This window comes from Drosophila montana, unplaced genomic scaffold (assembly GCF_035044405.1).
Source record: "Drosophila montana isolate Dmon_TW-CO22-7 unplaced genomic scaffold, ASM3504440v1 contig_3200_1, whole genome shotgun sequence".
In the NCBI taxonomy this organism is placed as follows: domain Eukaryota; kingdom Metazoa; phylum Arthropoda; class Insecta; order Diptera; family Drosophilidae; genus Drosophila; species Drosophila montana.
In genome coordinates, this window is record NW_026998080.1 from 6690658 (window position 1) to 6716864 (window position 26207).

General features: G+C 39.4%; 1 protein-coding gene across 5 annotated transcripts; it reads right to left on the minus strand.

Moving 5' to 3' along the window:
* Window positions 1–1517: 1517 nt before the first annotated feature.
* LOC135432033 (uncharacterized) lies at window positions 1518–22400 on the minus strand. 5 transcript variants are annotated; one of them, XM_064687480.1, is made up of 4 exons: window positions 22378–22400; window positions 3361–3492; window positions 2240–2482; window positions 1518–2133 (listed from the first exon to the last, which is right to left on the minus strand). In XM_064687480.1, the coding sequence occupies exons 2-4, from the start codon at window positions 3475–3477 to the stop codon at window positions 1888–1890; spliced, it is 606 nt and encodes a 201-aa protein (XP_064543550.1). In that variant the 5' UTR covers window positions 3478–3492; window positions 22378–22400; the 3' UTR covers window positions 1518–1887. The 5 variants fall into 5 exon arrangements, with proteins under 5 accessions (XP_064543550.1, XP_064543548.1, XP_064543547.1 ...); XM_064687478.1 differs by lacking the exon at window positions 22378–22400 and adding an exon at window positions 16013–16194; XM_064687477.1 differs by lacking the exon at window positions 22378–22400 and adding an exon at window positions 8689–8845.
* Between the last annotated feature and the right edge of the window lie 3807 nt (window positions 22401–26207).

A 26207-nucleotide genomic window follows, 5' to 3' on the forward strand; every position in this document is an offset into this window, starting at 1 on the left:
GATAAATTTAAATGCGTGAACGAATTCAAATGGCCAGAAAAAAAAGGGCCGCATTCAACGAAATAATTAAATACGCTAGATTTGGCGGCAGTCAATGCCTTTTTAATCGTCAGCAAAGGCTCAATCTGTGTGCATGACGGATTCTTCCTTGAATTGTTCACAGCCATTTGATAAAATCCTATTTTTCAATATTAATTCCAGTTATTTGCCACGCGTGTCTAAACCGATCCTAATGAAATTTAATCATTAGTTAGTGACATTGGGAAATTACTAAACTCGTTCGCTAATTGATTGTCGTCCCGCAACAAACATATCAAGTATACGCAATTCATATATTTACTTACATACATGGATCATTAGAACGCCAAGCGGTTGTTTAAACTTAAATCGTCAGCTGAATGATATTTGATTAAGTTTTGAGCGTAGTGCAAAACATGTTTGCATCAGTATTGGATTAGGCCTGATAGGCAGGTTGATGAATTTGTATGCTGGAAAAATGGAAAATGCATTTGAAATTTCTTTTCATGATTTGATTTCAATCCTAATCCTATTTTTGCTCATATCTATTTAATGCCCAAATTCCAACACCGTTGCTTAGTATTGTTAAAAATATGTTCTATACAATTCTAGATTTAATTTTAAGGTTTAGTATTATTAACAACAATCAACATTTATACGAATACATACGCACAAAAAAATGCTTGTTAATTGTCAGACATCTGTTTCCAAGAATTACTAGCTAGATTTCTATTTGATTTACTTTTAATTAAAGGCCTTTTAACTTTTTGCCTTAATCTCTTAGGTGTCATTTAAATTTTGTAAATACTTTATATATATGAACTGGAATTATTAAATTTATAAATAAATTAATTGAACGACTTTCTATTAATTGTCGTTTAAAGACCTTTCAACTTTGGCCATGTTTTAATCTCTTTGGTGTTATTTAAATTTTGATTTCCGGAAAACTTTAAACATTGATTTCTCGATGACTGACGCCCCGCTGATATGGCCAGGCGGCGGCTGTTGACATTTTTGCAGGCGCACTTTGTTTTGTTTTTTTTGTTTTCTTCAGTGTAAAAGCTGCGTGGCATTTTTGTGCGACGCTCGAAAGTATGCTCCACTTTGCGCCCGACATTTTTCCATGAATTAATTATACAACACAAAACTGTTGCCCGCTTTCAGGCTGCACATATAAAACCAACAACAAAAAAAGATGATGGCCCCCATTTTCTATTGAATCATCGGCGGACACGTTAAATTTAGAAAATATATATTTTGATTGAATTATAATACGTCAAACTTTCTTTAAAATGTTTTGTTATCTAAATTTATGTGTGCCAGTGGAAATTGGAAGCCAAATTCTTGCATAAATTTCAGATTTAAACACAAGTTTGTTGTGCAGTGTTTTTAGAAAAGTCATGTAACTAATTGTTTGAGGAATATAAAGTTAGATTGGAAAAAGGTTTGACAACTATCAAGACAGACAATCAAAAATACATTTTACAACATTATTGAAATTAAATTTTACACATATATTTTATTGTTTTTTTTTTTATGAATGTTATATAAATACAGTTAAATTAGTCTTACAACAATTTTACATATATCACAAATTCAACACTAAAAACGACAACATTTAAGAACTAACAATATAAAGACACAAGCACACATGCAAAAACAATAAAACAATCACAAACACTTACAGGTTTAAGTAAACTAAATAATAGAAATGCCAATTTAACGCACAACACTGAGAAACGTGTGCGCCTTGCCCTTGCTTGGCCAAAGGTCAAAGTTGAATTACAAACTAATTACGAACAATGTAAACGTAAATGTAAATGTCAAGTGGCTTGTTTCTTTTTTTTTTTTTGTTTCGTTCTGTTTCAACTACGCCAGCTCTTCGCGCATTTGCTGGCGCTTAGCTGTGCCCGTTGTTGTTGTTGTTGTTGCTGTTGCTGCTGAGAGCCCAAAGTTGCCGGGCACAGCGACTGGATGGGCCGCCGGCAGGCGCAGTGGTGCGTCCGCCTCTATGGCCACCGATTTCTGCATCTCATCCGGTGCCGGCGCCTGCCGATAGCTGCCGGTGAGGCGACCCACCAGATTGTTGACGGCGCGCAAAGTGGAAATCGGTATCTGCAGCGAATGCAAAGCGGGCTAGTTAAGCATCGATTGGTAAATTGCTGTCTGCAGCAAAGGCGCTGCGGGCTTTCACATAGATTATGGAAATGCGCACACTTACCTCGAAAATGCTGTCAATTAATGGCCGCAGGCTAAAAAACGGGTAGCTCGGCTCGGCAGCATTGTTGCCTCCGACCGCACCGCTGCCGCCACCACCGCCACCAGCCAAATTGCCCAGCATCAGCGCCGCATTCTGCTGGATGCTGTTGCCACCGCCGACTGCGGACTGGGGACGATCGTAGTTGGCATATTCCTGACTAGGATAGAGCAGCATATTCTGCACGGGCATCGGCTGCAGCAGAGTCTGCAAATAATCAACAGTCAATATTTAAATAAACCTGTCAAAAGCTGCCCAAGAGCGAGCTCTTTAATAAGCCGCAAGTGCATACATTTTTTTGCGTTAGATGCTAATTAATATATTCAACTTAGTCTAAATATTTATGCAGCTTAACACTTAACAAATAAATAATGGAAATTGAGTTAATTATTCAATGTATATAAGTTGGCTTAAGCGCGTTAAAATCCAAATTGAACTAAATCATTTTAATTGTTAAAATACTTTTGAATTATTAATTGAAATGAATGTTAGATTTAAATGGATAAATTTAGCGAAGAAAACTGCTTGTAGAGTTTAGAGTATCGGAAATAGTTTTATAAATAATACAAATGCATATCTGTTATATTTTTAAACGTTTCATGGAATTGTCTTTAAGCCTACCAATTGCTTGGAATCGGGGCAAGTTATCGATTATCGAAAGCAAACTTGTACTGTGCGGGCACTTATAGGTTCTGAGATCCTTGCGTCCATACAGACGGACTGACGGACAGACATACTGATAGATCACCTTGGCTGTTGTTGCTGATCAAGAATATATATAGTTTATGGGGCCGGAGAAGCTTCCAATTGCACAAATACATGATCAAAATAAGAAACTTCAATGCTCAAAATTCTCTTTTATACATATATTCCTAGCCTATTACTAAATTCTCTCAATAAATTTTAAGCAGCGCTAAAAAGTATGCAACAAAATATTTAAAATGTGCAAGCTCTACGCGACAATAAAGCTTTTGTATTAACCCATTGTCATGTCTATGCGAGTATTTAGTTGAAAGCAAGCCGCAGATACCCTTACTTTAGAGTTAATTGAAATTTTGACTAGGCAAATGAGGTCGCTTACTTACATCGTTGATGAGCACCAGCTCGTGGCGTTGTCCTCTCGCATAGCCGGTGACGCGCGTAAATTCGGTGACCAGGTGCGTCATGACCACCAGCAGCACAAACCAGACAAAACGGTCCATGGCTGTGATAATTATCTGCAAGAATGAAAAAAAGGGGAACAGCTTGATTAGATGCATAATCATGCATTAGAAACGAATGCAATCAAACGTACATCGTTGTCAAATGTCATTGGCGGCATTTAAATTGTTTATTTATATTTGGCAGCTGGCACATTGATCTTGCAATTAAATGTGAAGCCAGAGTCTGGCAATTTGCAATTAACGAAAACAACTAAACTCAAAGTCAAGTTGATGCAGTAGTGTCCAATCCGATCGCAACTCTCCGACTGAAACGCCGATCACGTTCCCAGCCAGCTAAATGCCGTTGTGCCCATGGATTCATTGGCAGCAATTGTGCCGCCCCAACCCCCCACCCATCGAGTATTCGAGTTTGGTTTCACAAAACAGCTTCAAAGCAGTCGCAGAATTTTCAGCTGCTGCGGCTGAGATTCTGAAATGTGGATTAGCACAAGGCCAGCTTGCCGCGTGGCGTTTGCCAGGCGTAACCAGTTTTTCATGTGCATCGAGCAGTGCGAGCAGTTTTTCCATTGCCCGCGCATTTTCCGCCCGTTTAAATTCGTTTTGAAAGCTGTCACAGCCTGCCAGCAGATAGCTTGGCCAAGGCGAGGGGCCAAGTGGCGTATGCGTAATATTTTTGGAGGCAGCAGGCAACCAGTTTATTCGCCACCCACTATTGTGCAAGTTCAAAGGTCAACGCAATGCCAGCCAATAAAATACATTTTTAAAATACACACATATCTGTGTGTCCCGCATCAAATGCGACACTTGAATGACTCCGAGTCGTTTTGTATATCTATGCGTTTCCTTTGATTGCAATCAAAGCAGCAAAACCTTCAAAAGTCTGTGGGGGCAGCGACTTTGCATAGTTGGCCCACGTTGAGCCCAGCCCGGCGATTGTAAGTGTGCCAAGTCTAATTGTACAATTGTACAATTGCTGTGATTGTCTTTTCAAACTCATCTTGGCTTTGGCGCTTTAAGATTCTGCCGCAGCCTTGACATGCATTGTCGGCAAGGCGCAACAATAACAATAAAGCATCGTGTTACTGGGTAATTAAATAAATAATTAAGCAAATGCTGACTTTAGCCGTGACCCTTGTCAAAAGTAGAAGGCTGCTGCTACAGCGGGCTTAAAAGATTCTCTTGGCTCATTTTCTGTGCGCAAAACAAAATGCAAAAACTAAAAACAACAAAAAAATACGTCAGAGCCCAAATAAAGCTAACAAAAACATTGAACAGTTAAATGCTGAAATTATTAACATTCGTTTAGGAAATGCATAAATCAAGAAAACTGTGATTCACCCAAGCGTCAACGTTTGAGCAGGGCAAAAAAAAAAGACGTCAACAAGTCAGTCAAATATTTGAAGGCGGCTGCAACCGACTGCCGAATACTCCCACTAAATTTTAGTATTATTTTCGTTAGCGACTTTTCCAATTTCCAGAGTGGCAATATTACAACTAAAAAGTCTCTAACTTCAATTGCACAAGCCAATATACCCGGTTGAACGTTGTGAGCGAGTGTAATGAGGAGGCCATAAAATTGGCATAAATATGCGGGCTTTAAACTAACTTGAGTTAGCTGCTAGACTGGGCGTGGTTTTTGGACAGTGGGATTGTTTTTTGTTTTTACAATTTGTATGCCCCTTAAAAAGTGTCAAAATGAAGGGTATAATGTTTTTGTGCAAATGTATGTTACAGGCATGCACAGTCATTTCCGACAACATCAAGTATATATTTACACATATGTATGTATTCTTAATAATGTCTGTCTGCATGCTTGAACGCAACGAGCTCACAGATTAGAAAAGCTGAATAATTGTACAAAATCGATAAATATAGATTGTCAGATAAGTTTGGTTTCTCAATGCTCTATAATCACAATATATAGTATTTCGTATAGAACAGACATTTTAAGAATATCTTAAACATTCTTCTTTTCCTTCAAACTAACTTATTTGTTGAATACATGGAATGCGGATCTTTAATGATAGTTAAATGTCTTGATCCTTACGAGTCTGAAAAGAAATTGTTCCGATATCCTTAAGGATTTGGCAGAGTTATGAATAAAAATAGAATGCCACTTATAGAAAATAACTCTTACTCAGTCATATGTATATGTACACTTTTAGCTGTCATTGTTAAGTCACAAAAATATCATAAGGATCATAAGGATATATTGGGAATTTATGACCCGGTACAGGGTGTTTGCTAGTCGCGCTCTAGCGTGCACATTTACTTGTTGATTTATTATTATTTTGTATGCACATTTTAAGTGGACTAACAAAATTGCAATTTGGCCTTTTTACATTATTTGCTTGGGCATACAAAGGGTTAAAAAGCTGACCAGAAAGCTCAGCAAAGACGTTGTCAATGTCAGAAAACATAAACTTGAACTCTTTGCAAGCAAAATCAAAAACAGATATTCCCGGTTGACTTCATGTATTTTCCATTTGATTACAAATTGCGTAGTTTTGCTCAAGTATATTATCAATAAATAATGGAGCCCATTCAGATGGCAATAAAAATTGTAAGTTCCTTTATGGCAGTCCTTGATATTGCAAATAGTTTTGTTTCGTGTAATTAGGAACCTTTTGTTAACAAAGCTTTGTCCAAGGCAAATGTAGCATATATATGTATATATATTTTGATTTATATGCAAAGCTTTTGTTGGGACACGAAAGGCCCTACAAATGCATTTGTGCTTAAATTCCATTTGCATAGCAAAAATGTCTGTGAAAGAAATAGCACAAATGAAGCTGTGCAGCAGCTCTCCAGTGGTTGGAAGATTGCCATTTTTGTTGGTCTCTGGTTACGTTGAAATTGTTTTACAGTCCTCCGAAAGTATTTACCCAAACAGCTTATGCGCATATATTTTCCATTTCAGTTGTTGTCTCTCTGATATTTAATTTCAATTTGTTGTGAGTGTTGCAAAAATTAGATTTCGGTCACTTTGCTGAACACTCAAGACTACATTTGTTGTTGTGCAAGACATTCGCACTTGACAGCAAAGTGTTCTGCTCGAATTTTCGACATCGGTTATTGTGTGCACCCGGCGTATACGTTATGTGTAGCGTATACGCAACGTTGACCCGGCCATGGGGCAACTCTTAGCGCAGCGCAGCACAGCGTCTGCAATATGTTTACGAGCCAGTTTGTATGTGTTTGTTTCGTTTGTTTTGTTTATTGTTTATCTGGCTATGCCAGTGACAGTTTGTTTACTTAACGCGCAAAAAATCTTTTGTTATTCTTTCTCAAAACTTTGGCAAATATTGAAAGTGCAAACAGAGGCAAAATCGCGCTGTAAGCACATCATGCAAAGTGGGTGGCTGTCTGCGAAGCGTTGGCGTCGTATTATTGTCTGATTTGTCAGGATATGCAACAGGCTAAGCAACACTCACACACACACACACAGACGTAGGCCTTGCCTGTCACACATTATACGGAATACGTTTTCTTCAAAGAAAATGTGGCGGCAAAAGTTTCATCAACTGTAAGTCGTCCGCCTACGCGGCTTTGTTCGGCTCATTTGTTTGCTAAATGCCAATAAACGTTAATTATTTTGCTTGCATAGCGAGCAGAGGGCAGAGGTCTGAGGGTGAAATAGGCTAATATGCACGTTGTTTACAACGTTCTTTAGTACTTGGCAAAAAACAATTTAAGCCGATTAATTTTCAAAACAGAAAACGCTTTAAGGTATTCATAAACATTTTCACAAAATTGCGCGTCTGAGGTGCGAACTCATAAAATCAATTAAATCGCATCGGGTTTCGGGCAAGTCTTAAAGCAAGTTGGTAAACAAATTATCTTGAAACTTGAAACGCATTCTAAATATATATTGTTATGCCGTAGCGCGCTTTATCAAAGTTATATTGCATAAGTTTATCAAAGTTTCATGTTTATCCTGTTTAAATTCCAAGAATTTAAGGGTGTCGAGTGTCCACTTGTGGATATTTCGAGCGAGCTTTGGTATCAAATTAGTTTCCTTTCTAGGAAAAATGGGAGTAGGTATGATTAAGCCTAATGCGAGGCTCTCCAATCAGTACCCAGTAATAAACACACAGAAATTGGATATTTGTTTCACATGCTTTGCATAGTTTTCGTTGCTTGCCGCTAATAATTCCCAAAGAGTTTAAGCAGCTTGGCAGAGTCGACAGCAAAGCATGCTGATGATGGTGCCGGAAGGTTCTTGAAATACCGGCTTACATTTTGGTGCTCATAGTCTTACTATATTATTATAATTATCAACAGCGACCTTGAGTCAGCCCAGCTTAATATTACTCAAGACTAAAGAGGTTACGAATATGTAAAATATGTATTTGTAAATTTTCAGCTCTGTTGTTACTTAATTGTGTTTTCATTTCTCACACAAGCACATCGATTAACTGAATGCTGCTCATAAGCCAAATAAAAATATAAAAAAAATAAACAAACGACTTTTAATTTGTCTCTCACTTGATCCACAGCAAGAATTAAGATTATTGTTTTGTTTGGGAATATTGACAATATCTCATTGCGTTTACATTGCAATTAAATAACTTTTAATAACATTTCAGCAGATTCACATATTCATATTGTTTTAGTTTTTGGAACCAATAGAAGTTGCCTTTTATATTTCCGGCTTGAGGCTCCATTCGCATCCGTTTTTATCTTAGTTACTTTCTATTTATATGGCCATTTCTATTGATTTCTTTTGGACTTGGACCGGCTGTCTGCCCCACAGCTGTTTATGTTTGTTATGTTATGTTATGTCTGTTGCAAAACTAATACTTATTTATTGTAATTATAGAGATAAAACAAACTTTGAGCAGTTGAGTAAAAGTTTTCCCCCCGGCAGAACCAAATCGACCAAACTGAATAACAAGCAGCTGAAAAGCAAAAGTGTTAAAAACGGGTTCGGAAACTTGAAGAATTTCAGTTTCAATAGTTTCAGCAGTTTCGGGACGTTGTTTGCATTTGTTTACACGCTGTTTGGGTTTATTAATTATTCATAATTTAAAGACTTCGCATCGGTTAAGCATACTCCAGCTGCGACATCTTTCACATGCCGTCACACAAATTCTGTCTGCAGTTCTGGCCAAGTTGCGAGCTTTTGTTCGGCAGTGTCCGCTCTTAATGAGCCAGCACTAATTAGCAGTTGCTCTCGAGTGCCTCTTCAGGCGGCCAAAAGAGGTTGTGGCACCTGAGGTGGGCGTTTTTGCCAAAGCAGGAACTCACCTCGTTTGTGATGTAGGCACTGCGCGCTGCCATTTTGTCAATCAGTCAAACAAATTGAGAACGTTTGCAGCTTCAATATTTTACAACTATCTGATGGTCGATAACGTCAACTATTGTGAACGTGAAGTGCACATGAACGCGTCTGCGCAGCAACTGACGTCGGGCAGCGCATGCGCTGCTTATATTCAGCACGTAGCACAGTTCTGGAGCTGCAGCTGTCGGAGACAGCTGATCTTGCACAGAGACACACACACACACTCACACACACACACGCAGAGTCTTGCTTGTGTTATACGGCGCAGCTGCAGTCGGGCCTCAGTTTGCACATGAAATTGAGCGCGACTGCGACGCCAGCGCAGAGAATTTCTTTGCGCCGCTTTCTCAGCGTCAAAGAAAACTGGTTTAACCTGGCCGTTACATGTGGCCAGAGAGGTTGGGGGGAGCGGGTGTTGTCACAACAACTTAAGTGGATTGGCTGCTTTCAGCGCAATTGGCGTCGACTGGCTGACACACTTACGTGTTTCGATTTAATGAAATCAGATCTATAATTTCTTTATGGCCAACTAAACAGCTAAAGCAAAAACATAAAAAAAAACCATACTTTAGCGCCACATCAAGCCTGTCTGTATCGATTTCAGTGCCACTAGGGTGCGGGCTGTAAATTAATCTGTAAATCAGTGAAGTTCACTGAACCCGCTCACACAGATCAGTTGCTCACCTTACGTCGTATGCTCAAGCTCGGAGACTGACCGAGTTTCGGCGCCCAAACAATGCCAAGCAGTCAATGTCCACCACATGCACACACATCGACATATCTACATTATATCGAAGATAGTCAGTCGCATTTTACGCGTGCTCTACTCCATCATTAAGCCCCTGATTGCTGCCGATGAGGTCGACAAATAATGCCGTTTATACTATATACATATGCATCGAGGTATTTGCAAAGCCTGTCATCATACCGGAACTACCTTGAACTCGAACGTAGCTGCATATTTAATTATGCGATGCGATAATCGAAGCAGACCCAAAAAAGGCCGCGAATGCGGCTAAAAGAAAACAAGCAACAACTCACTGGGCGTCGACTAGAAGATACCCTGCAACTGAAACACATTTGTTCTCACCTCACCATCAAGAGCTCTTCCATTATCCTTTTCGATTCTTTTTTGCTGATATCGATTTTTTTATTAACGCCTTTTTTCTTTGAAAGTTGAAAGCTATCAAATGTGATAATCGAATTTAACCAACTTTGATAATTTTGCAACACTGACTTTTAATAACGGATCTGACACAAATATGCTGCATATGCTAGTATTTATTATTCTATTTCAAGGATATTATCAGCAAAGAGAATTCTTTATAGGGTCAGAGTTGTCTGTACGATACACAACCTGATTATACCCTTCTTTCCAGCCATATATTTCGGGATGGGCTCTAAAAAAAAGTGAGCAAAAAAGGTTGGGCACACAAATTTAATTCAATAAGCATAATAAAGGCCGGAAACAGTTGAAGGCAGAAAAGCACAAAAAAGGGAATCATGTTTATAAATAGGACTTAAAAAACATATTTGTGGGAAAATGCTTAAATTACGGTTATGGCTGTGTTCTTCAATTGCGTCATCAAGTTATTAATAAACGCCCGAAATTTTGTAAATAAATTTATACGATGCCACAGAACTCGAGTAAATTGAACAACTTAATTCGAAAGCTGAGGCGCAGCAGTAAATTTACAGAATTTATATTGCCTTGAATAAGCATGAACTACACGAGTAAATGCAAGGGATATTAATACATTTTCGAGAATTGAGATAAGATGTTATATAAATTATATTTTTGAAATCTACAATATTGTAAGATATTTGTTTGTGTTACACCTGATCTGATTTTTATAAAGACTAATGTCTTTAATCCACAGCATACTGCATACACTGTGTCTACGCACTTTTAGGTAATTGGAACCTTTTCGATAAATGCGAAAAGTTTTGCACACACAGCTTTTAAACCTTTAACCTCCATTAGCATTATCCCAGACAAACACACAGCTGGATAATGCATTGAACCTGCAATAAAGATACTGCTCGTAAATCGCAATCCCATTGAACCTGCTGTCGGCTGATGAGCTGTTATTGCAAAGCATTTTCTTTACTCGTGATTCACTTAGCGCGCCCTTTTTTTATGCAAAGATAAACAAAAATCAAAAGTGCACTCATACGTACACACAGATATAAAGATAAACAGGCTGACGAATAGATCGGAAAGACTCTCGAGTTTTTGTTGACAGCTGTTTGCATGTTCTGCTGTCTGCTCAGTCTATACAAAGTGTGCCTTTAAGATTGTTGGTAGAAACAAAGGCTCAAAATGATTTCAAAAAACCTTTTTAAAAACGTACTAATTAATGTACTAAATACAAATAGGGAAATGGCAACGAAACATACTGTGTAGAAAATACTAAAGTGTGACTCATACAAGTTAAAATACAAATACAGAAATGTGCACGAAATGTTATCTGCACTTAGTCTGTTTGTGTAACTGGCAAAAGGGTAACTAAGTTTCGCTGTGCGTTTAGGTCTGCATTTCGCACGTTTGTTTTTTTATGTATTTTCGAAAACTGTTTGTTTGCCAATTTAACAAATTGTAAATCAACAGTAGCCGCAGCAGCAGCAGCAGCAGCAGCAACTGTCCGACCAACTTAGTTAAAATGCAATCGACAGTTATTGACCCCAAACTTGAACTAGAAACCAAATAACAAAGCGGCATGAAGCGTAAAATTGAATTTGGCTGAACCGGCTGCTGTTGTTTCGTTTGCTCTTGCTATTTCTGTTGCTGTCTCTGTCTGTCTGCCGTCTGCTGACAATGCATAAATTTGTATGGTTAAACAATGGCCGAGCGTTCGTTCAACGGTTTTGCACCTTTGGTCTGGTCACACTTACCAGCGTTCCCAGGCCATATACATACATACATTCAAAGGCAACAACAAATGCACGGCGTCTAAGCGCCATGAGCCCCTGACATTGCTCACGGTCAGCTTTTATATTTTATTACCTGTTTTTGCTTTTATTTCATTTACCGTCATACGCTTTTGCCTCTGCCTCCGCCGCTGCCGCAGCCGCTGCCGCTGCCTCTGTTTCGGTGTTTCGTTTATTGTTGTCGTTGCTTTGGCGTTATTTTCTTTCGCGTTTATTTTTGATTTACTTACAATTTTTTTTTTGTTTGTTCTTTTCTCAGCGGCCGCAGAACGTGAACTTTTTGCGGAAAACACGAACTGTAACTCCCAGATAGTCTCCCCGCTAATCGTTGTCCGAAGCCCTGAACCTGAACTCGAACACGTGCAAGAAACACGGCGCAATTGTTTGAAGATAAATATGATTATGAGCCCAGTTATCTATGCATGTATGTGTGTACATTGTATATAGCTTCAGTGGAATATGAAGAGTTCTATTATAGCTTATGTTTGGCGTTCTTTGCGGTTTCTTTAGCTTTTAAGTTTGAATATATCTTTTAAGTATCTTTTATAATTTGTTTAGTGATTTTTGTTTGCATTTTCTTGTTGTTTTTGCACATAGTCGTTATTTTAGGTTTATTACTTTTTCGACAATTCTTTACTTTAGCTGAAGTAGAAATTCGTGGCAAATTGCGCCAAGCACCACAAAAGTTCTACAATTTAAGGCTGAGTCTGAGTCAGGTGCGCTCTATTAGCTGGACTTGAAAAATAACACAATAAATGGCCGTAAATTCAATTAACTTCGGCCACTTAAGTGCTGCTACTTAAAGCCTTAATTAAGTATCGTTAGTTAAATAAGAAAACGAAGAAAATGAAGCGAGCTCAATAAAAAGTGAAACTACAATTACACTAAGCCAAGTTAAACAGAGAGGGCGGGTCAATATATCGTAAATCAAGCTGCCAATTAATGGTATTCAACAGCAATCATATACCCATACACACCCGCACACCCACACACACACATACACACATTCACCTACATGTATGCCCTATGGCAGATAGATTGATGCGCACCGCATGCCGTAATTTGCCGCAAGTGCCGCAGAAATGACAGCCACTTAATGCCCAAATAATCAATGTAATTAATTTGCAATAATTAAATCACACACACACATAAAGATACACTCACACACGGGGTCGCAATATAAAAACAATTTGTAGGTGCATACAACAGTTTACTGTATGTTCTTTCATTTGCTATCTCAGTCAGCCCGTAATTAATGTGCATATTTAAATAAACTCGACCAACAATAAGTAAGTACTTTGCAGTCGGGCATAACGTACAGCTTAATACTCCTTTATAATAATAATGATTTAAACAATTTCCAGTTATAAAGATCTTTAGCGGAGCTTATCTATTATCTTCATCTAAAATTTGTTATTTCTATCTATAATATCTATCTATCTGTGGAATATATAAATTGTCGCAACTTATCTCTTACTGATGCGCGGCTGTAAGGCAGTTAATGTTTCAAAACCAATATACCCCATTTGGCCGATCTTTCGATTTCGAGTATTCCAAGTAAGTTGCGCTCTATGCAAAATAAATACTGGGGGAAAAACAAAAGAAGTAATTTGTTGAATTTTAAACATGCGGCACGTGCAATGAAAACCAGTAAAGGTTTTAATAAAATCAATTATTCATACTTTTAACTGATATATTATCTGTAATATCGTTTAAGCATAAAAATTGCCCAAGGCATCGCTGAGAGTGTTGTTAAGACTCATTAAAGCACAATCAGATGAAAAAAAGAATGATGTATCTTTTTAAAATAAATAGCTCATTAAATAAAATATGCCATAAATAAGAACTGCAGACTTTTTTTTTTTTTAATTTCGTAAAATTTATGGTAATATTTTGACAATAATTTTTTATTTATAGTCAAACTTAAACTTCAAAATTCTTTTGTTTTATTTACTCTTAAGATATTCAAGCAATTACCCATATGATCTTTCATCTGTTTGCCTCGAGTTAAGACTTGAACTTGAGACATGATTAAAGTTTACAAACTCTTGATCAGGGTTTTAAATAAATGTATTGAGTTACAGTGTTTAAAAGTTTACAACTTTGATAACAGACCCAAGACAAGTAGCTGCCTGACGGTCAATAAAATCTGAATGTGAAGCAAATCATTGTTGGGGAGCGCTCATAAAATCAACTTCAGATCTGATCAAAGCCGTTGGCCAGCTACCGATGGGATTAAGTTAGCTTGTCTGTCAATCATCTCTTGCCAAAGTTGTGTGACTTGTTTAATTGCTTTGCGCTTGGTTAATGAACTTTGTCTAGTATCTGTGCTGGATGCGGCTTATGCTTATTATACCAAAGTGTAGCCAGCACTCAGTACTTGTAATTTTGCTTTTTATCAAAATACCCAATCAATATGGGTACGAAGGGTATAATGGTTACAGATAGAAGGAGGTTAAGTTGACCACATAAAGCACATAGATACATAATAGATTTTTTATATTCTTGATCAACATTCGATTTGTTTTAGATTAGTTAAGCTTTTTTTTTTAGCTCACAGCCCTTAAGAGGCAGGCACACCAAATTTGGATTTACATTAAATAAGTTTAGTCCGCATTTGGAGTATAGTTTTCAGCTTTGGCTGAGCACGCTTGCGCATATTTAAGCTTCGTAAAATGTAAATACTCGGACTATATTTGACATGGCGTGGAGCTAAGGCAAGAATGGGTATGAGTTCCTTTGTGAATCCATGCTTAAAAGGCATATCTTCTAGTCGGACACACCCGGTTAGAGCACTTTTACTTGCTTGTTTCCACTTAATTTGCTGCCACTCTTAGTCATTGCATGTGGATGTAAGTCTCTGCCTAACACTGACTACCCAGCCTGATGGATGACAGCCTAAAGAACATGGGACTCTGATTATTTCCTATTAGCTTAATTGTGCAAAGTGCGCCTGGTGCTCATTTAAAATCAACAAACTAGACAAACAATCCGAAGACGAGTGCTCGGGCCAACAAGTGGAAAACTCCAGTCGGTGCTCGGCACGTGCATACCCAACCAGCCAACCAGCCAACCAGCTAGTCGGGCAGCTAGTCAGGCAGGCTGGCAGCCAAGCAGGCTCTCATGCTAATTTCGAATGGCTCACGTTAAGTTGCCTGACTTTGGAATAATTGTTGCCTATGTGGAGTGCACTTCCGACAGAGTCGCTTACGTGACACGGATCACAGTCGCCCGAGACAAGTGAATGAGCAGCGTCCAAAATGATTGCCAGTGCTGACGTCTGCTCGTTAATCGAGTACATAGCGATTAAATAAATCTGTATAAATTTCGATCAACTGACCAAAGATAAGAAACACCCACACATATACGCATATACATTCAGTCATAAAAAACAGCTGCAGCACAGAATTTAAATATGTTTTTGAGCATCATCAATGAGCTGCGGCCGGCAAATGTTTATAATTATTAACTTTGGGCCTGTATAAATAGTTGGCCAGTTACTTTGTATCATCTGGCTGTGAGGCTAACAAGAATAGAAAAATTAATCATATACTCGCAAAATGCTGATACTCATTAATTATTCATATCAGCATTCGCTTGGCCCCTGCGCCCGCTTACGTAACTGACAAGCACGTCATTAATTCGAATTTCAAAGCGCTCTACAAACATCTTCCAGCGAAACACCTGGCAGAGGAGCTGGCAGGGGAGCTGGCAGAGGATTGGCAGAGGAGCTGGCCCAACAAAAGCAAAAGTTATCGCATTTTTAAATATGTATATATAATAAATAAAAATATGACTCGAACTTCATTCTGAGACTGAAACTGTATTTTGCCCAGCGTCGAGCACATTTATGTATATATACATATAGATATCCGACTACAGATGGATAGATACAAAAATTCTGTTTAGTACAAAACGAAACATTATTCTGGCCAACATGATCTCACTGTGTACACATTTCGGGAAACCGGCTTATCAGTTGAGAAGAAACTTAAACAAATTGTATCTAAAGGAATTCAGCGTTGGGCAAGACTTTCAGACCTTAACAGGTACAGTGCCTGCAAATGTACTACAATATAGTATATCAAGACCGCGAGTTATCAGAAACTTGTTTGCATTTTGTTGCATAAGGTTCTGAGTTCGCATTTTAATGGTTAGCCTTACGATAATTGACGCTAAACTTGTAAAGTGCATAGTATTTTTTTTTTAATTAAGCCTGAACCTGACCTTAGCCAACTGTAAAATGTTAGGGTCTGTAGCAAAATATCAATCAACTAGCTATACTATATTACAAAATTAGCCCGAACAATTTTAATTGTAAGCACTTTGCTTCGGCCCAAGTTAGATTCGCTTGCCTACCTTATCCAGCTGACTGCGTCTCTCGATCATGTTCGGCGTCTGTTTGTACAAAGTATCTATGGGGGATTTTTTTGTTTTGTTTTTAATTTAATTGGGTTCTTAGTGTTGTTCACAGAACTTCACTTTATTGACTTGACTAATTTCCGCTTAAATGCGTAAATTCTCGCTGCCTTTGCGATGATGCGAGCCGAAATTCCATCCCACAACGCACACACACAGAACACGCACAGGCGACCGTCTCGTTTTGTATGAAATTCGCAACTGAGTACTCAAGAGCCTCTTACAGATACTCAAATAAGTCTGGGGCCCCGCCAAAGCCGGCAATATCAACGAAGCGAATGCGCGCGCGCGCGGCGGGGCTGCGTCCGCGTCTCTCTCGCTGCTCGCTTGGCGGGTTTTCGATTTCAGTTTCGGTTTCGGTTTGGGTTTCGGTCTCCCGTCTCCGTCTCGGCGCCGCTACCAACGTGTTTATTATGGACCGAATGCGGTGCGGTGCGGTACGGCAGGCGGCAGTGCGATTCGCGCTGCTTGCCGCGCTCAGCGTATCTCAGCTGTTTCGCACACGTATCCATGAGATACTTGAGCATTGCGCGTGCGTAGTTGGCTCTGCTGTTGCGTATTCGCAACCATTTCGCGCTGTGTACTCGACTGAGCAGCCTAGACATGAGGTGTTTCACAGTGTGACCAAATAGAAGACTGATCTAGTCGGCTGGCATATACCCTGTACTTAGTAGAAAGGTACCTGATATCCATATACGCAAGGCTATACCTCAAATTTTTAGTGGCAATGAAAGTAGGTATCTTTAAAGAGATATATTCTGGATATACTGTACGCTGACCTATGTATGCAAATTGGTGGATGTTGCTCTTGAATGTTCTCTGATATATGATCAAAAGTCTAAATTTAAAAACCGATACTTGTTGATTTCGTAGAAATGGCATGAGTTATCGATTAAATAAAGTCTCCGAGAATTGCGTATAGACAGAAAAAGGGATGGACATGGCTTGATCGATATTATTGCTGATCAGGAATATATTGGGTTGCAGATGCCGCATTCTGCCTGTTACACACATGTTGACATAAGCATTATACCCTTTTTTGCGTATTTACAATGGGTATAAAATAATCAAAAACTGCTTTAGCTACAGAAATAACCACGCATGGCTGCGCGCCTGACATGCTGATTAGCTGGCGTTGCCCGGCTGACATTTAACGATTTGCGTTTAACGATTGCCAGTTGGCCGTGCTGCGTGGCCGATTAATGTGTTTGCTGTAGCGCAGATTGTTGGTGCGGCCATTGACTGGCTAACGACAATGTGACTTTCTTTTCCGCATATGCGGCAATAAAGTGGCTTTTGGGCCATTGCAACATGCTGCAAACTGCATATTAGGCCAACAATTAGCAACTTTCACTGGCCAGTCATGCGCAAATTTTCACACCGCAACGATAAATAGTGAACTTGTTTACGTGCTTAACTCCAAATAGAACCGAGCGAGCGCATTTTACGAGCATTTTAGTGACCGGCGGCTGACTCATCAGGCTGCTGTGCACACACCGAGCAACTGCATCACACATACGCCGCGTGTGACGCTGCAAGCTGTAAATATTTGCGAATATACATAGTTTACCTGTTTGCAATTGGTTTACGCTTGGCTTGTTTGCCACAGTAGTTAGTCGATGACTGTTCTTTTTTTTTTTGTTTTTAGCTTTTGGTGGGCTTGCATAAATAATAAATTGTATTTTTATTGAACTGCGCACTGGTCTAGAAACTTTGCTGAACTGGCAGGGGCATCCCGAAGCGTGTTGTTATTTATTGCACAGCATTGCACAGCCTAAAACTATTCGAATTTATTTGGGTCATTTGCATGGCGATTTGTCTTAATTGTGTGGCCATTAAAACACAGCCAAGCCAAAGCGATTTAGAGCGTAACCAGATATTGATAAATCTGGAAAAACAAACGCAACGGTCGCAGCTGATTAAAGTCAGCTTCAATTTGTTTGCGAGGCCAACTCAAATCAAATTTGAGTTTATTTCAAGACATCCTGCATAATAAATGCCTCCCACTCTTTCTCTCTCTCTCTCTCTCACACTCTCTCCTCTGTGTGTGTGTGTGTGCGTGTGCAAGGACAATAATTGTTTGAAAGCGTACGTGATACTATTTTGGGGCAAAGGCCTACGCCGGAATTGTATGAATAAACGAATGATTTCCAGGCGACCAAATTGCTAAAAGCAGATGAATGCCTTGCTGTCCGCAGATTGAGTATGCGGCACATGCCGAGGTGCGTCCAGGGTTTGCGACAACGTGCACACGTGTACACATTTGCCAACTGAATTATGGTCACTTGTGTCTGTGTGTTAGCCACAATCAACTTGGCATTACGAGTGGAATGGCTCAGATGGAATGGCGGGCTGCACTCCGGCCAGCTGTGCGACGATAAGCGCACAATCTCCAAGATGTGACCACTACAGCACAAATAGTTCAATTTGGCACAAGCGGAAATTATGCCAAGAGATTCGTCTTGCGCATTGTTGTTGCCAAATCAGCTAAAGCTATAGCTAAATTTGGCTATCTTCAGATGTTGTCGGATGGAAGCCAGCTTTTTTAGCTACTTTAACTTTTTATAGCTATCTCGTGAAATATTTGGTATTCAATATAATAATTAACACTTTTTCGGCGTATAAATTATGTAAGTTAGTCTACAAAAATAGCAGAAACACAGTGTTAATTGACGTATTGCAATATTATATTGGATGCATTGCCCAAAATAGCTCGTTAATTGGTAGGATTCAAAGAAAAATTCTCAAAAGGAGAAAGCTCTTTTCCTTTATGTATCCGAAAAGGAGATAGACACGAGAAAGATAGTTAAATCCCGTCCAGTTCGCACTTCATCAAATTTATCCTGCCTGTGCAAACTCTTCTTTCAATTTTACTTTATATTTATAAATAAATGCAGAAATAGGTATAAGTTTAAACGGTTTGAAATACATTGATACAGATAAAAACCTACAATAAGTACTAAACGTTATGATTTTTGTTGAAGAAAAAGACGGGGAATACGGCAGGAATTTTACGATAGAAATACGTATAAATATAAACATATAGAAAAATAAATATATCGCGACCTGCTGGAATTTCGGGTTCATCCAAAAAGCTTGTATATCCAGGATTACTTATATCCTTTCCCGTTTCATCCATACCGTATTCCCACCCCGATCCCATCTCTGGATCCAACCGCTTTCTAAATTAGTTCAGCTTTTTTGAAGCTACATACACTACATTCACTTTTTTGAAACGACAGTTGGCAACACTGGTCACAAGCTTTCCAACTGCCAAAGATGCCGATAAGCTGCGCGCTATCAGAGTTTACATATCTGTATATATATATATGAATTCATTCAAAAGCTGAGTCTGGCTTGTTGCACGCCTCAGACGATTATTATTATTGCCATTTTTTGCGGCACGCAATTTTTATAATTTCCGCCAATGACCTTAGCACAACAGCATCATCAGCAACAATGCGACAACAACAACAGCCGCCGGCTACGTGTAGTTGTGGTTTAGTGGTTTTGTCGACATCTCTGCAATTGTCAGCAGATAAAGGGGAGGGGAGGCGGGGGCGGTTGGGAAGGGCTTCAATGCCATTGGCACTGCATTGGCAGCAACACAAGGTACAGCATATAATATGTAATATGCAACTAGCCAAATAATCGGCATCTAATTTTCAATGCTTTTCAACTTGTGCCTGAATAGTTTTTGGCCAACAACAATTTCCCATATCACAGCACGACTCCATAACAATATAATACAAATTTGCCAAAAACGTAAAATTAGAATTCCAAAGAACAATATTAATTGGTTATAATTAAGCAGCTGGCATTTATTTATAAGCAGGGCGATTTCCAATTTTGTGAATATTAAAAAATGATAGCTTTTTTATTGATTGTACATTTTCAATTTATTTATATAAGTAAGTCACATCAACTGTAATGAGCTAGAGCCGTCGGAGACTTAAGCTTTTTTTTTATTATTTTTTTATTTATTTGTAACGCAATTTAAAGCAGCTGTGTGTGAGTATATTCTCTAATTGTTAAATGTTAATGACCTGAATTATTTTGATTATGTTGCGAGATTAAGTAGCCGTATTGATCTAGAGGCCAAACCATAAACAAAGAGCCGAACCTCGTGGAAATCGGATGAGATTTGACCGAGTTATGGGGGTGGGAAATTTCAACCTATGTCTATATAGGATATTTGAGGGTACCATTTATACATGATTTTGGACCAAAAATATTGTTGCCAGATTTAGATGCACAATTTATCTAGAGGCCAAGCTATGAACAAAGAGCCAAACCTCGTGGAAATCGGATGAGATTTGACCGAGTTATGGGGATGGGAAATTTTGACCTATGTTTATATAGGATATTTGAGGGTACCATTTATACATGAATTTGGACCAAAAATATTGATGCCAGATTTAGATGCACAATTGATCTAGAGGCCAAACTATGAACAAAGAGCCAAACCTCGTGGAAATCGGATGAGATTTGACCGAGTTATGGGGATGGGAAATTTTGACCTATGTCTATATAGGATATTTGAGGGTACCATTTATACATGAATTTGGACCAAAAATATTGTTGCCAGATTTAGATGCACAATTGTTCATGGTTTGACCCCTAGATCAACATTATTCCTGGTCAAAATTTCCACCAAAGGGGAATGCATTTTTTGAGAAGTGTGAAACACCCCTAAATGAATTTGAGCAAAGATCTTTGAGGCCGATCGGATGGTAAACAGAAGAGTTTCATACAAACGTTTTTTTTTTACATCCGTCTTAACCTACATCACTAAGGTAAATAGTGACTACAGCTGTGCGTTAATCACCAATCAGTTCGTCAGTCACAGTCAGGATAAACAGTTTTTTACATAGAGATTATCAATTGCACAATTTTTAATATCAAAAAAAAATATATATATGTTTTTCATTGAAAGTAATATATTAGGCTTAAGTGTACCGCTTTCACCAAAGAGAGCTCACGTGTAAATTGGGAGCCTGCTCTGAGCATCTGTTAAGTATTTGTTGTATAGACTAAGAGTATGCTCGCAATATTCATATATCTGTCATTAAACTATTCGTTTTGTTAAGCAGGTCTTATGAAGTCTACAAATAGTGCTGCCTAGTGCTTGTAAATATAGCTGCGTGTGCTCAGTCGGAGTGGTCGGGGCACTCGGCTTATTAATGCTTTGAGCTTTGAGCGACAGCTCATCTGTTGGTGACATTTAATGATCGCGAAATTGCTTTTAAATTACTCGCCTGCCGACATTCAAGTAATTTAACGTAATTTTCACTGATGCTTATCTATTTTGGGGTGCGCAAAGTTATAATTTCGACGTGGCTTGAATCGGTGTCAAGGTTAGTGTCAAGGTTAGCGGGTTAGGGGCGGGTATTGAGATTTATTGAAAGACTCAAAGCGCTTTAATGGTATTTTATAGAATTGTGAGGCAATTTTTTACGCCATGTATATGAGTAATTGCTAGTATTATGTGCAACAAATTAAATTCCTACAGAGTGCATTTCATATACGCAATCAATTGCAGCAGATTTTTTCATAAATTCAATTGATTAAATAACAACAGCATTCAATAGCATTTTATTTTCTGCATGCCAAAAAATTGTTGCCATTTCGATGCCAGTTCGTGATATTGCTTCAATAAAACGAACAATTCTTTACGGTTCATATGCGAATTCACCTTATGTGATGCGCTCAATCGTGCACAGTCCAAACACACACACACACACACACAGAGAGAAAATCCTGATGCCACAATACGCAAATAGAGCAATACAAATCGATATAGAAATGTAAAGCATTTTACCCAGCATTGATTAGCTACAATTCAATCTAGATGTGGATTGTTGAATGACAGCAAGCATTCAGATTGAATGATGCATATTGTCTCGAAATTTCGCACCACTTTGAACTGATTGTGTGTAAAAACTTAACGAAGCATTGGACAGGACACACAGGGTATGCAAAACGAAATCGAATATTATTCAGAGTATATTGTGTGTGTGATGTGCTGGCATTTATTTTTTGTGATTCGGAATGCCAACACATTTTAATGCGTATTTATATTATCATTTTATGTGATTTTTTTTGTTCTCTCAATAATAATATGGACATCATTTCTTTGGGCTATGTAGGTATACGGAAACTGTCATTACTTTGGAATAACTCGAATAGTTTTCCTGCATTGCAGTCTAATGCTTAGACATATATGTTTACCGTTGTAGAAAGCTCTTGCTCAGAACTGATGTATTCTTATTTATGCCTTAAAATATTTGTAAATAGTTACTCACCTTAAAGTCACATATATACGTCATGTCACATCTATCAGTAGCTGGAGGCAGCCTTTTAAATATGCACGTTCCTAAAAGAACAAACGATTTAGAGGGAAAGTTAAAGGAAGAGCCATATAAAGAGAGGGTAGGATAGGGGGAGAAAGTAAGAGAAAGAGAAAGAGAAAGAGAGAAAAAGAAAGGGAAAGAGAGAGAGAGAGACAGAGATAGAGATAGAGGGAAAGGGGAAAATTGTTATGGTGAGTGTATGTAAAGCGATAAAATTTATAAGGCTTACTTGAATTCATGAGAATCGCATAGTAAGGCGTTTTTCAAAAATTTGTTTCTTTTTTGGGAAGTTTTCACCACAGCGACTCGAGCAATCAAACTATGTGATGTCTTAGGTATAAGGGAACATGCATGTATACATACATATATAGTAACGCATACATAAGCACTCATACATACATACGTATATACAAACGTATGAGAGAACATGGCGGAGAAACATCTTCATTGAAATTTTACTCTTAAAAAATATGGGTTCGTTGTAGACCACACAAAAGTCAAAATTGTTGCATACACCAGTATTCCGCACATTTTATGAACATGGGAGCATTGCACATGTTCAATATATTTTATGCAGAGCTTTGCAAAAAAGTTTAAGGTCGTACAAACGCAACTTGCCAACTTTGCTCGTTGAGCCGTTGACCTCGAGGGAGGGAAGGGTGGCTGTGTTTCTGTTGTGTTTATGCATACTCAAATCAGACGCACCTTGGAGCTGGTCCGAACACTCTGGACCTAATCAATCTTAGTTCTTTCTTCTGTGGCTGCCATGCATTTGTGTTGCATACTTTCAGGCGGTCGCAAAAATACAAAAGTTACTTCTACAGCGGATAAAGCGCCATGGCACAAGCGTGTTTTTGGGTTCCCAAATCAAGGGGCCGCTCTAAGTAGCGGGGGCGGGGCGCGATGTTTGAAAATGGCACGCCTCATTTAACTGGAAATCGCATTAAAACGCGTTAAAAACACATTAAATCACACGTTATCAATTACATGTGTGGGTTGGTGTGTGTGTGTGTGTGTGTGTGTGTGTGTGTGTGGGAGCTTGTAGGCCGACATGCGAAGCTATTGCTATCAGCTCGACAATACGTTAAATCCGTGTAAGCCAGAGAGAACAGCTGCGTCGGCCGCGGGGTGAATCTTCATCATCAACATAAAAGGCTGTCAACGACGGCAGGCAGCGCATTTGAAATTTCAATTGTAACGTTTGCCTTACGCAAATCCGCCAGCTTCATTGAGGCGTGCAACTGAGCGTCAGCCACGCCCCCACACTCACAACAATTCTGGCCGCTTGGCTCATTCAGGGCGTGGCACGTGCAATAATTGGCCCGTGTGGCAGCGGCAAAGCCGCGTATACTCAACGTATTTGTAATGTAAAGCAGGCCAACGCGGGGGCCTGGAAAAAGCGTGCGATTTTTTTCTTTCTTTTTGTTGTTGTATACTTTGCCGTATTTGTTATTGACATTTGCATATGCCTGGGGCGACGTTTATTGTTTTTCTTTTTTGGGCCATTTTTACATGTGATTAAAGTCAATTGCAGGCGGCTTGTAATCAGCACATTTAATCAGAAGGAAATTTATTGCAATCGTTTAACTCAACATTGTGTAAATCTGTTTGCAAAGTTTTTCTGAAAAACAGGCAGGCGGAAGATAAAAGTCCTTAAATGTGGGCGTAATTATGTTTGTCGCACGCCCGCCCATGCCAGTAAAAGTAAGCCGCTGCCAAAGCCAAAGTTGACATTCAGTTGTGTGTGTGTGTATGTGAGTGGGGGCAAGTTGTCTGCGCCTTCGAGTCAAACTAATTCCGAGCTATGGCGCTGACTCGACTCTCTCATGCAAAATTGAGTTTGTTATGCGCCAAGGCACAAATAACACTCATTAGCCATAATGAGTTATACTCGTCGTTCGGACTACATTTAGTTGGCTCTTTAGCGGCCATTATGCGGATGGTGTTTTGCTTTTTATGGCCAGGGCCGCAAGCCCGAATCCGATGCTGGTGCACGTCAAGTTTTTCAGCTATTAATAAACGGCCAGTGGACGCCTCGGGCATACGCCTTAAATAGATCCCAGTTGATGCGGTTGGAGGGGGTCGGGGCGTGGGCGGCATCCACCGCAAATTGTTTGACATTTGGCACTCGCTGTCAAGCCTTTCACTTTGCCTCCTGTTATTGTCACTTGCCAGCAGCAGTTTCAGTTATTTTAGCCAAAGTTTTCCGTCACAGCAGCAGCATCAGCAGCAGTAGGACGAACTTTTGTTGTTAATTCGCTCAAGTTTCTGGCAAGTATTTACGTGCCCCTCCAGAACATTCATTTGCCAGAGACAGAGTCTGAGGCTGAGACTGAGACTGAGACTGCAACAGCGCCTGCCCGACTGCGTTGGAGAGCTGGCAGACGAGCCAGCCGCATAACCAGGCAGCCGATTACAAGTACCCGGAAAGTTTAACATGTTAATGGCATAGTTTAGGCAAATGTTTTCACTGGCGCAACCCAAAAACACAAGCCAAGCCCGTTAAGAAAATCCGTATATGTACATATTTCCTATGTATTTGCCTGGCCCAAAAACAAACACACACAAAGATTCGCCCTCACATTTTCCCACAGAGAAATTAAGTTTCACTCGCCACATTGAGATCCCAGCCGCATAATGTGCCATTGCCATCGCCAACGGCTACGTTAAGTGACTTTCTTATGTTGCTTGTAAAATTTCTAGCTTTATATGAGTCTCTGCATATGTGTGTGTGCGAGTGTGTGTAAATGCCAAAGATTTTGCAGACTATGAAAGCCTGTAATTTAGTTGAGTACATTTCTGTGCGCCGACGCCAACGGCCCTTGCCAAGGCCACGTGGGTTAGTTAGTTAACGGAAAAGCGATGGAAATGTTTTGGAAAAACGGATGGATGTGGGGCGTGCGTCCAACTCAAAACGTTGACAAAAAGTTTTCCGGGCAAATGCATAGTTGCGTATTTTTCGATTTACTTGAAATTTGACAATATGCGCAAAAACTTTTGGGTTGCGTCCGCCCGTCATAAGGAAACTATTAATTCCACGCCAAAGTTCTCAACTATTTTCTCGGCGAAGACACTTTCTTTAACTAATTTCAGTTTAAAGCTAAACGAATCGAGCCTTAAAGTTGGCCTTAATTTTTGTATGCCTGTTGTCCATTTTTGAAGACGTTTTTTGACACATGCAGCTACTACATGGTCTTGTCCAAGTTGGGCTCCATCAGGTGTAGTGGCCACTTGTGGCTGTCACAGCAGCAGCAAAAAGTGTATTAACATTTAACATGGCAACAAATTGCAGACGGGCAGCGGGCAGCAGGAGAAGGCGGGCAGCAGGTGGAAGAGGGGAGAGGCTGAAGGCGAGCAGCAGCAAGAGGAGCCAGGCAGCAACAGGACACGGGCAGCTAAATCCCAAATAAGCAAAGAAAGAGCCGGCGGGTAGGACGATTACTGCGATGCACAGAGCCAATGGAATGGGCCACTTGAGCTGTGTAAGTTGCTCCAAACTAAATAAAGTGACTTGCTGGACTTTTTCGAGTTGGAGTTTGCATGACTTACACAGTTGGAGAGCGACAGATAAAGTCGCAGCCCAATGATAATGACGACAACGACGATGATGATGATGATGATGCAGATGATAAAGATGGTTATGATGATGGTCTCGACAGATTGGCGACAGAAACTGTTGCAAGCTCAAAGTAAATGAGGCAACTGGCGAAATATAATTTCTGACTTGGCAAAAGATACAGCTGAGTCTGCTTAACGTTCTAAATGTCTGGCCAGGCAGTCGA